The 13,203-nt window shown below is 43.5% G+C and overlaps 1 protein-coding gene across 1 annotated transcript in view; it reads right to left on the minus strand.

Moving 5' to 3' along the window:
* The window catches only part of LOC121645866 (rho guanine nucleotide exchange factor 17-like), a 63,728-nt gene extending 50,698 nt beyond the window's left edge, over positions 1 to 13,030 (minus strand). Inside the window, exon 1 of the mRNA XM_041994626.1 lies at positions 7,336 to 13,030. Within this exon, the coding sequence (XP_041850560.1) occupies positions 7,336 to 12,570 (5,235 nt within the window). The 5' untranslated portion in view covers positions 12,571 to 13,030. The remainder of the gene's footprint in view (positions 1 to 7,335) is intronic.
* Positions 13,031 to 13,203: the final 173 nt, after the last annotated feature.

The raw sequence follows: 13,203 nt of genomic DNA on the forward strand, positions 1-13,203 counted from the left end.
GACTCAAAAAAGTAGATCCAACAGCCTATTAGGTTTTGCACAAAGACTCATCAGTTTGAGTCAGGTGGTTTTGGAGCAGGGACACATCAAACACCTGCAGGATTGTGGCCCTTGAGGACCGGAGCTGGGCACCCCATGGTCTATAATGAATCTATCACTTTGATCACAAAACACCATTTTCTCTCTGCTATGAAGACATAAATATTATGAAAAAGACTACAGCGATGTCATGCACATGCTGAAGATGATGTTGCATGAGGGTGCATGAAGATAAAATCAATATGATAGGGATGTCACTGGCAAAGGCAGCAACATGAACCCGAACCCTAACATTACAAGACAAATTTAAACTTTCAATCAACACCCACTGTGTGAGAAAGTCCACTTTTTTCTGAATTCCTACAGATTTTTTCCAAAAACTTCACAACTTACATTCCTGATGAGAATTTTTTTGTCATAAAAAACAGCACTTCTCAACTAAATCTACCCAAGTCTCAGGGAAAATATCAAGAAAAAAGTTTGAATCCCATGCAAACACACAGAGAACCATCTCCACCTGCCTGTGAGGCGTCTCTGGCCTTAGCTGTTCCTGACTTTCTTTTCCAGTCTTCATCCTCGCCCTGCGCTTTAATCCGGGATCCCAGCAGCCACTCAGGAGCAGCGCTATGAGACTTCCAGCGTCTCCCATTCCCATTTTTAGGAGTATTTCTTAACTGGCAGCTAGAGCATGATCCAAACCGGCGAACTGATGCCATAAGGCACACAGAGGACAAGGTGAGAAGGAGATGAGGAAGGGGACAAGGAAAGGAGGAAGAGTGCTGCTAATGTCATGGTTGACAAAAGAATACTGAGTGGCTGAATCGTTCCACAATAAAACCAAGGCCCAGATCATGTGTATGAGTGCGTTTGTGTGCGCCATTGTCCGACCACGCTGTGAACTATGTCATGAAATATGCAACATGGCGCGAGAGTGGTACAGTTGCAGCATTGTGTGAGTGACTGGTCTTCATGTGGAGATATGCACATTCACAAACCCATGCTGCATGCAAACACAAATAGTGATGTAACAAAGAGCCATCCACTTTCATTCTGTGTTCTTGTCTTAAAGCATTAAGTTGACCAACTATTTTCCATACAAATGATTTGAATTTGCTTTTTGTCTTTGACCATTTCTATGACACATTACCGTTATAAGTCCACCAATAATTCAATAATTCACATAATACTGAAAAAGAATGGCAGGCGTTTCTTGGAAATTAATTGAGAAACATAAAGCAAAACTTCATGAGCCTGTTTGCCTGCTGCACATGCAAGATAAGGTAATAAACAATCAGTCAACTCTACCAAATGGTGAAAAACATTGCAGAAATTTCATATTTCTGTTAGTTTCACCCAAATCTTGTCATCTGAGGGAATAAACACTCCAATAACTGCAATTATAAATCAGTTGGTGATTTCTAATAACATACATCAGTAAGCAGTATACAGCTGTGCATTATGAAAATCATCAACTGAGGACTGAAGTTGTCACATCAGACATATTCGTACCCAAGTGGACTGCAGATGTATGACTCAGAAAGAAAACTACAGGGAAGGCTAAAATGTCTGAGGCACAACACAAATAAATCATAGTGTGCTGTGTATCTGGGCCATGTACACAAACAACCTTTAACAGATAAATCCATTTTCAAAGTGATTAAAGAATCAGGTGAAACTGGAACTGTTTACATCACATATGCACAAACACACACTTAGGTTTGTCAAAATCTGCCTGAGCACACAAAAGCTAAAACAGCAAGTCTGTTAGAAAGTGCTGTTTCAGGGGAGGTTTTCCTTACACAAGCAAACTGCTCTGTAATTACATTGGGCGGATCCACACCAGCTGAGAGAGGAGAGAGTTAGAATGAGAGAGGAGTCAGGAGTGGAGCAACAAGGAAGGAAGAACATACATAGCCACTGTACACTTTACCAGTTTGAACTGACAGACTTTTCACTGGTGGGCTACAGCGATCTTAAAATAAAAAAAAAAAGGCATGTCCGTAAAAGGGCAAGTTAAAGATTATCAAAGCATATTGCAACTGTCACCAACCAAGGGCAAGGACATTCAGAGCCGTGTTCCCACAGATGTTTTTCCCTTCTGTGAGAAAACATATGCAGCCTTATGTTGGGATTTGTTTGTAGAGACACTACACGTCCATTGAAGTTTTTCTTTTTGTTAATTTTTTGGGGGTTTTCATTGTTATTTTCCATACAAGCAAAATATGGAGTGGATTCAGTTTAAGAATTATTTTCAATCCCAAAACTTTGAAATAAAACTGAAGGTTGAAATGACAAGAAATGTACCTAATTGCTTACGTTTTGACAGCACACAGAATGTCTCGACCACTGTCATTCATATTTTAGCTTAGCTTCATATTTTACACAGCTAGCCATATACAACCAAGATAGCTTCGCCAGAAAACTAAACAACTGCTTGGCTCAGTTACAGATGGTAACAAAGTCTGCCAATAACCAGCTCTAAAATTCACAGATCAACACATCATATCTGTACGCATGTGTACACCAGCGTTTCATCAGGCCTGCCTCTCCAAGCTAATTCTTTGCCAGTCACGTTACTTTGAATGCACCCTTTAAAACCACAACTTTGTGCAAATTTTTGCACATTATTTTAGATAAATACTTAACAGACTTGTCAATTAATACGCTGGCATGTGGATTTGATCATTTCCATCTAGTAATAGATACAATGTTTCTGGTCATTTCCAGTTTATACGCTAAAATTACCAACTAGCTAACTGGCTCAAGCTTATCATGCAGATGGCAGAATATCAGGTTACATCCACACAAAAATGGAACTGATTTGGTTTTAAAAATGCCTGTACGTGGTGTTGTAATGCTGCCACAGAAATGTACCAAAAATAGAGAATAAGACATGGAGCATGAGCATAAACTTGTGCAACGTAAACAAATACAGAAAGAAGATGGTGGAGACATTTGATCATTTTGCTTCAGCAGCACGAATGCAAAACAGTCACTTTTGTATTGTAGCTGTTGAGTTAAGGGAGAGGTGGGATTATTGGTTCAAGACAGATGCATGGGGGTTATAAACACAAAAAGAAAATGGTGACATTCTCACTGTTTCGTTTCTAAGTATATTAATTAATATTAAGTAATATAACAAGCTTTTGAAACTGCAAAACTGGCCGGATTTTTTATTAATGAATAATTTAAAAATCTTTTAATCATTAAAAAAAGAAGCATACTGAATTTCGGCAGTAGTCTTAACAGTAACAGTAGTCTCAGTAGTCTCAGCCAGGACAAGAAAATAAAAAAGTGTATGCAGACGTGGAAGTGATGAAGCTGATATTCCCTTTCATCTTTTGATTCATCCCACCTCTCCTCTCTTATCTGCTGAGCCTTTGCTAAATTCAGCCAGAACAAACCATATCCAAAACTTTTCATCTCCCTCAACAATTTTATCCCTCCCAGCATCCTCCACTTTTTAGACCACAGCAAACCCTGGCTGACCTTTGCATGTTAAAAAAGAACTCCTGCACCCACACAATATCCTCTGTGTTTGTTACATGCCCTTTCACTTAACTTTTAAGTCTGCTTTCAAAGAAAGTTTATTATTGGATGACCTCCTTCCTCTCCACTGATCTTCGTGGTGTATTTTATCCTGCGGGTGTTTTTTGTTCCATTATTGAGCAACAAAGAGTTATGGAATAATAATACCTTTTCCTACTAGCAATCAGAAGAATAGTAACATTGATATCACGCAAACAAACTATTTTCTGCAAACTGAAAATAATGTACAGCACCTTGAAAACAAACAAAAATGTCAAAGCACTGTGATTGTTTGAAACGTTAAGCAACAATCAATAACTTTAAATATGGGGGGGGGGGGGGGGGGGAGGAAAAGCTCCAGCTGATGCACAGCCACACAAGATTTTAAAGTCTTAAATGAAAACTTTTGATTATGCAACATCACTCACTGAGATGCACCCCAGTGATTTCAATAATAGAGTAAATCCCAGCTGCAGCTTTGGATTAATGACTTTAAAACATCCATAACACAGGGGTCTAATTTATTCATTCACTGTAGTGTTTCTAATGACATCTCAGATATTGGGTGGTTGTTTAACACTATTTACTTATTTAAACCAGCAAGACAATAGCAAATTTACTTGTAGGGTACATCCAGGTCAACTATTCTCCTACATCTAGGTAGCAGTGTGGATTGTACTATTTGAGTTAAAGAAAAAGATCGAGTAGAAGAGTATGTGACTCAATGTGGGTGGCTTCATCACTTAAATAAAGTCAGCCATAAAACTGGAGGCATAAACACTTCATTTTTACATCTAATCTGTGAAAAGGGAAGCCAAAGGCAATCTTTATCTCTGTTAACTTTTCTGACTATGTTCTATCTCTAATTCCTATTTTTGCCATAACCTATACCCCATTTAAACCTAAACTGGCCTCATCAATAAAATAAGAAAAGATAACAGCCTGAAAATTCATGTCATGTGACCCTGAGTCACTGTTGGACAGAATACAGAGCATGAGATTATGAAACTAAATGAAATACCAAAAACTAAATTATGTTGTAATGGCTTCAGGCCACTGATGTAAACATTATGATTTTTAGCTCTTTTGGGGAGTTCAGGACTGTTATGCAACGGGCACCACATTCCTGCTGACTATTAAACTGCAAACTACTTAAATATGTGACACACACTAGTTAAAGAAGAATCACAGTCCATCACATGGTGACAAAAAGAAAAGAAATCAATGTGTGCACCTCATTTGACTTTTCCCAGCCTCTGGTGGTTTTAGTATCATTAAAATACTATTTGTTTGAATCTGTTTAACTGTGGTGAAAGAAGAGTTTTTCAGTCCCCAAGATGTACCCACTGCAAAGAAATGGAGACATGTTTTCACCACATGTAACAGAATTCTTGACAAAAAAAAATATATACAAAGCCAGGACAGCATTCTTCTTTTGGTCTGATGTTCAAATTGTTGGGATAATATAACATGATCAGAATAGATTTTCCACATAATATGTGTTTTAAAAAAAAAAAAAAAAAAACTGAGACCCAGCACTTGTTTAACTATAGGCCAGTACTTCATTTCAATTTGCCCCCCTCTCTCCCCATTGCAGCTTCATTCTTCAGTTCTATTTTAATCCTGTATGTTTTTTTTTTGTCAGCATGCCTCCTTCCACCAACTCCCCTCCCTTTTTTTTTTTTCCTTCCATCTTTCCGTCTCCATCTACCTGACATTTGGCTCGGTGGCCTGCCTTACACCAAGATAAACGCTATGACCTCACTTCACTGCAATGTTCCAGAGACACAGAAAGAGACAACAGCAAGAAATAAGATAACATGTGTTATGAGTGTTGGAGAATTAGCCAAAAACGGTCAAATAATAACGTAAACAAGCAACAAACTGATACGGCTTTGGAGATATGCAAACAACAGGCTATGACTAGCAAAACAAAAGAGCTGAGAAACAACAAAAGTTAAGGAGACACACAAAACTCCACTCCCGAAAAGGAGAAAAGCTCCTTCTCTGCCCTTCTATCACCATCTTACTTCCTTTATTTTCCCTTTCCTTGCTCTAAGAACTTGTCTGTGATTCGTTGTAGCTTGGCAAGCATCGTTTCTTTCAGGCCAAATCACACAGGGTGTTGCAGCGCATCAAAGCTGCAGGGCACTGCTTTAAACACAGAAAGCTGGCTCCAAACGTTTGAACAAGGCAGTGATATGTTCCAGACAAACAATACGCACAAAGGCTCAAACACACACACACAAAAAAGAGAGGAAACTAATTTATAATACACACACATGCAGACAACTCACCAGACTCACTTAACACAATGACACACACATCCACACACACCAGCCAGACACTGCTGGATATTATCAAACCTTTCTGTTACCACAACAACTTCCCATTTCCCCAAACCCATTTCCTGCTTGGTGACATCGTTTGCCAGCTACTGCTATCGCTACGGCAACAAGAGAGGACAATTAATGAATACCCGGATAATAGATGGAAATGATGTTAGCAAAAAACAAAGCAGAGAGGATGCCAAAGTCAAGGAGTGACAGGCAAAACAAGTTAATTGTTTGTTTTTTTTTGCCAGATAAAAAAGGTTTACATTATAGAAAAACACACAGTGACAAATCACATGTTACAACGTTAGGCCTCCCCCTTAAGTGCGCACAAGACTGCAGAATATGAAAGACAATGAAAGAAAAGCAGTTGTGCCGCAAACAAAACTGAATCCTGGATGTTGTGTCTGCGGCCTTTTATGAGTTCCTTGTCTTTTTTTTTCTCCACACCCCCCCGAATCACATCCATGACTGTAAAACTTTGAGTTGAGTCAGAGATCTGCAGGACGGACTGAGCGCCAGTCCCATTTAACTCCCATTGCTCTGCACTATCACGTGAGCAGCCATTGTTAACAAACCTGACAGAACAGAGCATCTGCTTTTCTCCGTATTTATATTATTACAAACACAGTCAATCACGCAGAGCTATACTGTAAGTTTACATAAAACTTAGTTAACCCTGTGTTTGTATATATAATATGCATTTATTTACAGCCTGTACTATGATTTGTACCGTTATTACAGATATTACAATTACATAATATGGCAAAGAGTTCCTCCGAGTTTAGACACTAAACGTAGCCCACATAACACAGACCCCATCTGTGTTTAAATGAACTGTTTATTGTATTTCCTCTCAATGACTCTGTAATTCTGTCAGAGGCACAATCCATACTGGGCTAAATATATAAATATAAAAAAAGACAGGTGGCCTTGGACTCTTCCTTGATGCTCTTTGTACAAGTATTGTTTAATTAAACTAATAACATCCTCTGATGTTTGTTTAACATGGCTCAGCCTCTAATGGCTTCTGTGTTGAAACACAAATGCACTCTTAAACCAGCCATATGAGGCCTGATTCAGAACAAATAAACACAAGTACTGAGTGGTGTTGTAAAACCACAAGAGTACGATAAGTTGTTTTAACATACTTCTTAGAATTAATGTAGACCAAAACAATTTAAAAACATCTGTTTTGTCAAATGTTGTGGGTAAAAGAGACTAATTTCTTCCTCATTTAATGAAAAACACAGTAATTACACAATTCCATTATATATTCCTTTAAATGTATGAAGTACTGGGTGTATTGTATTGTCATATGTGATGAAGTCAAATATTTGAAGCTGAAGCATCAGAGCTCAAAGCATCATGTATCACAAGAGCACACACACATAAACACCATGACAATGCTAAAATAAAGAAAATCTGAACTCACCTCTCTGGGTTTGGCCTTTTGACAAGCTGAGACAGATGCAGCGTCCTCTGTGCTCTTCTTCTGAGCTCCAGCTTCTTGAAGTCCACCACTGCTGGTCTGGCTGGTTCCCTCTGAAGCCGATACTGAACCTTGACCTTCATCCCTCGCCCCTGAAGAAGGTCCGGGGCCTTCAGCGTCCCTCTCAGAGGTACTCAGTTGAAGAATATATTTTTGTGTCACATCCTCCAGAGAAGGGGCCTCATCTCCTGGAGGCTTACTCGAGGTTGGAGGTTCTGCAGTAGACTGGACAGCGATGCAGTCCGCTTCCTTCAGGGGCTGGAGTTGTGAAGGCGGGGAGATGGGGATGAAGGTGGTGGGCTCACTGGCATGGCGCATGTGCTTGGATGTAGTTTTAGGTTTGAGTTGTGGTAGTAAAGTTGGAGGAGACGAGTGGAGCTTAGTTTGGCTGCTATGCTCCTCCTGGCCTTCTGAACCCAGTTCAAGGGGTTCAAAAGGGTCCTCGTGAGGGAAAAACGCCAACCTGTTTGGCCGTTTTCTAGCAGGCCGCCGAATCATTCTAGGAGACAAAACTTCAGCTAGTTTGAGGTCAAAGTTGAACTTCTGCACCTTCTCCTCTCCTTCTTGGTCTATTACATCATCTTCATCATTGCGGTTATCAGAGTGAGGCGTGCACTCTGAGAGGGAGCGGGCCATCTTGGTTTGATGCAGCTGTGTGGTCTTAGCCTCTGACTCCCATAGCTCTTCTCTCTGCTCACTCAAGATTGGCTCACTGCTGGAAGGTGGAATCTGGCCAGGCTGATCCACCTCACTGATTGGCTGAGTGCTGCCAGCCTGACCTCTGAACTGAGAGTCATTATGGGAAAGTAAAGGGGCATCACCACGGCGACTGGGGTCACTGAAAGACTTCTTCTTGGGAGCTTTGCCATTGCCATGGTCATCTGTCATCAGTCTGTCCATTGCACCTGGCTCAGCTACAATGTTCCTGATCACCCCACTGTAATCACGAATGGAGTCCTCACGGAGCCCACCATCACTGTAAACAGACAAATCACTAGCTACACTTCCCTTGTACTCTGATAACGAAGCTGCAGCAGAGCCCTCTGGAGCACTTCCTCCTCCTCCTTTGACAGATAGGGATCCTAGAAGGTTGCTGTCTACAGATGAAAAATTATTGTTCCCTTCTTCTGCTAGTGAGCAGCGCCGCTGGGGCATGGGGTCACTAAAAGAACGGTAGACTGCAGACTCCCCATTTCCTACAGCTGCTATTGTTGACTCTGCATGACTGCCATTACTGGAGTCTGACCCTGTGTTGTTATTACCAGAGGGAGAGAATTTACGCCTCCGACGAACAGCACTTGGAGTTGCAGGGGTTTCAAATCCTCCTCCTGCAGTGGTTGCTGACCCCTGCGACACAGCACTGTTGGCGTGTATCCCTTCACTGGCAGCAGTGATGTTAATACAAGCAACAGTGCTCAGATCCATAATACGGTTGTCATTCTCAGCCATACATACAGGAAGAGCCAAGGAGCAAGGAAGACTGACTTCATTCAGACGATTTGCACAGTTCAAGCTGTTTTCTCTTGTCTTTTCTCCCTCCTGTTTGAACCCTTCAGCCTCATGTAGAGCTGACTGCTTCCATGCAGTGACAGGCTGGCCTAGCACATCCTTAGCTATTTTTGACCCTAAATTAACCCCTGCTGATCCCAAGAACAACCTCTCAGAGAGGTCGCTAGGGCCTGTCTCTGGCTCTGTTACAATCCCCTCATCAGTTAAGCTTGACTCGTGGCCTGAAAGTTCATCCACAGAGCGGTCGTAGAGCATGCTTTCCTCAGAGTCACACTTCAGTAATGCTTTCTCCAGCTCTCTACTCATTCTCTTTGACTTCTCCCAGCACTCTGTGCCCCTGCTGTTTAGCTTTTCCAGCTGCATACTCTGTCCACTCCTCTCCCTCTTCTCCCTTTCCAGCTCATGTTTATCTTTGTTTTTTGTGCTCTCAAACTTGGTCTCTTGAGCTATTCCTGTCTCATGTTTAATGCCTCCTGCTTCTTGCTTCTCTTCATTTGTTTTCTTGACCTGTAAACATTCATCCTTGAAATCATCATCATTTCTCCCTACACCAACATCATCATCATCTTCCCTCGTACACATCTGGCAGATGTCTTGAATGACCTGCCTGGCTTCCTGTACACACCTCTCCTGCAGTGGAGTCGGCATCATTTCATCATCATCATCATCCAGTCCATAATCCCTAATTCTTTGTCCTCTTCCAATCCTAAAATCCCCACCATCACTTTCTACTTCCCTGTCTGACAACACCACCCTCCCCCCACCCTTTTCTCCATCCAAGTCAAGCTGCTGCTCAGAGGAACTCCTCTTTGTGTTGCCACCCGTCAAGTAGCACCTCATGCTTGTTGTAGGTTTGTCCGAATAAGTGAAGGATTTTGCACGCCGCAGAGTGGCGGTCAGATCTTTTAGCGACGGGCGACGACCAGAAGGTAGCAGGGTCCCACCGTTAGGCCCCAAGCTCCTTCTGTATGCCGACGACCCCTCCATAACCCCACATTTGTCTCCTCCGTTTGTTTTGCGCACCTTGAGCTCTGACAGGTCAGATTTTAGAAAGCTTAAGAGAGTCATAGTTTCTGACGTGATGTCAGGGTTGGACATGGAGATTTGGTTTTTATCCTTATCTTTTACCCTGCCTCCTCCTGTTGTTTTCTTCAATGCCACCGTTTCATCATCTCTAACACCCAAAGATCCCCTACCTTCTCTAGCATGAACACCAGGTAATGGGGTTACTGACGCAATCTTGGGGTGCACATGCATGGGGGCCCGTGAGAAGTTATCCCCATGGCCAAAGCTTGGGGAGCGATACATGGTAAAATTCCCATGATAGGTTTTACTCAGCACAGATGAGGATGCAGTTCTGCATGTACTGCCTTCTGCTCCACCCACATTAAAGAAGGCATGTGATGCACGAGGGGCACAGCCAGCCTGATCCTCCTCTTTCAGTGTCTCGGTGCTGGAGTATCGGCTACTGCAGCGAGAATCACCAGGACTGGAAATAAAGGGGGGTATGTTCACCTTTGACACTCGTGACACCCCAGGAAGTGAGGTGGACATCACAGGTGAGGCGATGCGCTCCCAGTGCTGCACCCTGGCTCTGTTGCTATGACTGCTGGGTTCTCGTGCAGAGTGGCTGCGAGGTATTAAGCCTGCATACTGTCCTCCGGAGTGTTCCTGCTGCTGCTTCTCCAAATGGTCCATCGTTAATGCAGAGTCACTGTCACTGTCTTCTGATTCACCATCATGGTCATTGTAATCATCTCGGCCTGCCACTGGAGCAGCGCCACTCACCTTCTTCTTCTTTCTAAGTGAGCGGCGGCGCACTGCCTCTCGACAGTGGGAGCCTAAAGAAGCAGGACTGTCCTCTTCACTGCCAGAGGACCGGCCGATGGCCTTGGCCCCCCACCAACCATTTTTACTGCGGGATAAATAGCCACTCCCTCGCTCTGTGGCACCCCTCTCCCCTCCTCTGAAGGTGATGGAGGCAGTAGGGCCAGAGGGAGCACCCAAGCTGCCTCCTCTTCTTCTCCTGGTGTGCACCTCCTCTTCGTCTCCAGAGCTTAACTTCCAGTTGGAGCTGAGGGAAGAAGTAACTGTTGGGGCTCCAAGTTGAGAGGAGGGAGTTACAGTAGAGGAGGAGGAGGTAATAGCTTTATCTTGAGCTGGAGTTGAGGAGGAGGTGGTGGGGGCTGGTGTTCTAGAGGAGTTATGTGAGGAATGTAAACTATCCCTGGGCAGCCCGACCCCCTGTCTATCCCTTTTCTCCCTTTCTGTCGGCTGCTGAAGAGAGGAGGAGCAAGAGGAGGTGTCTGCGCTCACCGATTGACTCCAAGACGAAGTAGCAAGGGGTTGAAGGTCAGGGTTAGGGTCAGATGTCAATCCTGTGGTTCTTGGGGTCTTATGGGCTGCCTGTGCCTCAGCACTGGAACAGCGAGATCTGTATGGAGATGAGGTAATCCTATGGTGGTGACTACCCCCAGTGTGACTTTGACTGCTGCTGCCTTGAAAATTAATTTTATCAGACACTCCGGGTATTTCTACATCTGCCTCTTCATCATCCGAGTAATGACAGTGATCACCTTTGGTATACAAGTCCATACCGTGACAAAAGGTCTCTTTAGCAGAGTGTTTCTCTCTGCTTTGTGCTCCAACTATGCATTTGTCACGCAAATACAGGTCACTGGCTTCATTAGCAAAACTGCAAAGGGACTGTTTGTCACCTCTATCAGAGAGAGGAGCACTTTCACTGCAGCTGAGCGCCTGAACATGAGCTGTGCGAGCTGCTTTTAAACTCTCACAGGTGTCAGACTTGTGCTGAAGCCAAGCTTTGCTTTGTTTCTCATCAAAAAGCTGTCTAATTTTCGTTACACAGGGCCACTTGTCAGAGTGTGAGGGAATAAAGTCACTGTGGTGGGTAGAGAGATAACTTCTGTGAGATTTACAGGGTGGAGGGACTCCTTTTCTGCAAACATCCTCTACTTCTTCATCTGCAGTCGAAGTCTTTTTAAGATCAGAGAGACGTGCATATATCTGAGAATAGTCTCTCTTACCAGATTTTGTGCTGCTGTCGGTTGATAAACGTGTAAAAATTAGCTTCTCACTTTTCCTCTCCGAATCCGAGCCTGACACAGAATCAGTGCCAGAGTGAAACTTCAGCAGTTTAGTGTCCGAAAGAGACTCTGTTGTAGTAGTGTCACTATCATGGAAATATCCTCCAGCGCTGTCCTCGTGAAAAGATTTACGAAACGGAGATCCGTCTCTTCTGAAGCTTCGGGCCCGGGGAAGAGTGCTGCTTCCCCGCGTCACCGCCGCACCGTCTCCCGGTAAGGCTCGTTGCGTCCTGCTGCTGCTAAACTTTTCAGTAAGTTGGCGGATAGATGGAGAAATAGACGAGAGAGGAGCGGAGGAGCCTGTCTTTTGGTTTGCGGTTGAGAGGCCGGCTGTGGCGGTAGCGGTGGCAGAGATTTTGGAAACTTTTCTTGACACACTGACATTACGCGTCGCAAAGGACTGTTCTGCTTTGCTGGGCTCCGGGGGAAGGGCGACGCCAACTGCCTCCAAATCTTCTGGTTTGTGTTGCTGGTCTGCACTCCTGTTGGCGCCCCCGGACCCCAACTTTTTGAAAGAGACGCTGTGATACACGACCGCATTCTTCCCCTCTCTTTCTGCCATTGTTCATGTCGTTCTTTGTTACCGTTCACACGCACATTTTAACTCTAGTCCAAGAGCCTTTTCGAGTTGTGGTCCATTTCCCCCCCAGCCAAACGGCAAGAAACCCCAAACAGCAACCAGTCTTTTCTTTAAGACCTGATTGTTGGCAAAGCATCCAAATGCACTGTAACGAGGTTAGGTAAGTGATGAAATGTTCAGTGAGTAAGTAGGTGAAAGCTGCCTTCTTATCAAAACTTACATATTTGTAGAATCCTGAAAAGGCATTCGTGAAATATGGAAAGTCGAAACAAGTCTCTTTGGCCCAAACCTCCTTAGCTTCTTCACATGTACACCTTTTCCATTGTTTTCCCTTCTGTTGGTAAACTTCTGCCCATCGCCAGGTTAGCACGCTTGCACGGGCCCAACGCACCATCCACTGTTAGTCCCTAAACTGTTTGTGGATTCCTTATTTTGGTATGATTTGCTTTTCCGTGACTTATGTTGTTTTTTTTGCATGTTAATGCTTGAGATAGGGCAGAGGGGGTGGGCGGGACTAGGGGGTATAGGGGCTGTCATAACCCCCTCGGGGATTGAGAGGAAAAGCTTTTTTTTTCTTGTTGATAGAGGGGAGATACTGTGGACTAACTAGATGTA

This window comes from Melanotaenia boesemani, chromosome 9, assembly GCF_017639745.1.
Source record: "Melanotaenia boesemani isolate fMelBoe1 chromosome 9, fMelBoe1.pri, whole genome shotgun sequence".
In the NCBI taxonomy this organism is placed as follows: Eukaryota; Metazoa; Chordata; class Actinopteri; order Atheriniformes; family Melanotaeniidae; genus Melanotaenia; species Melanotaenia boesemani.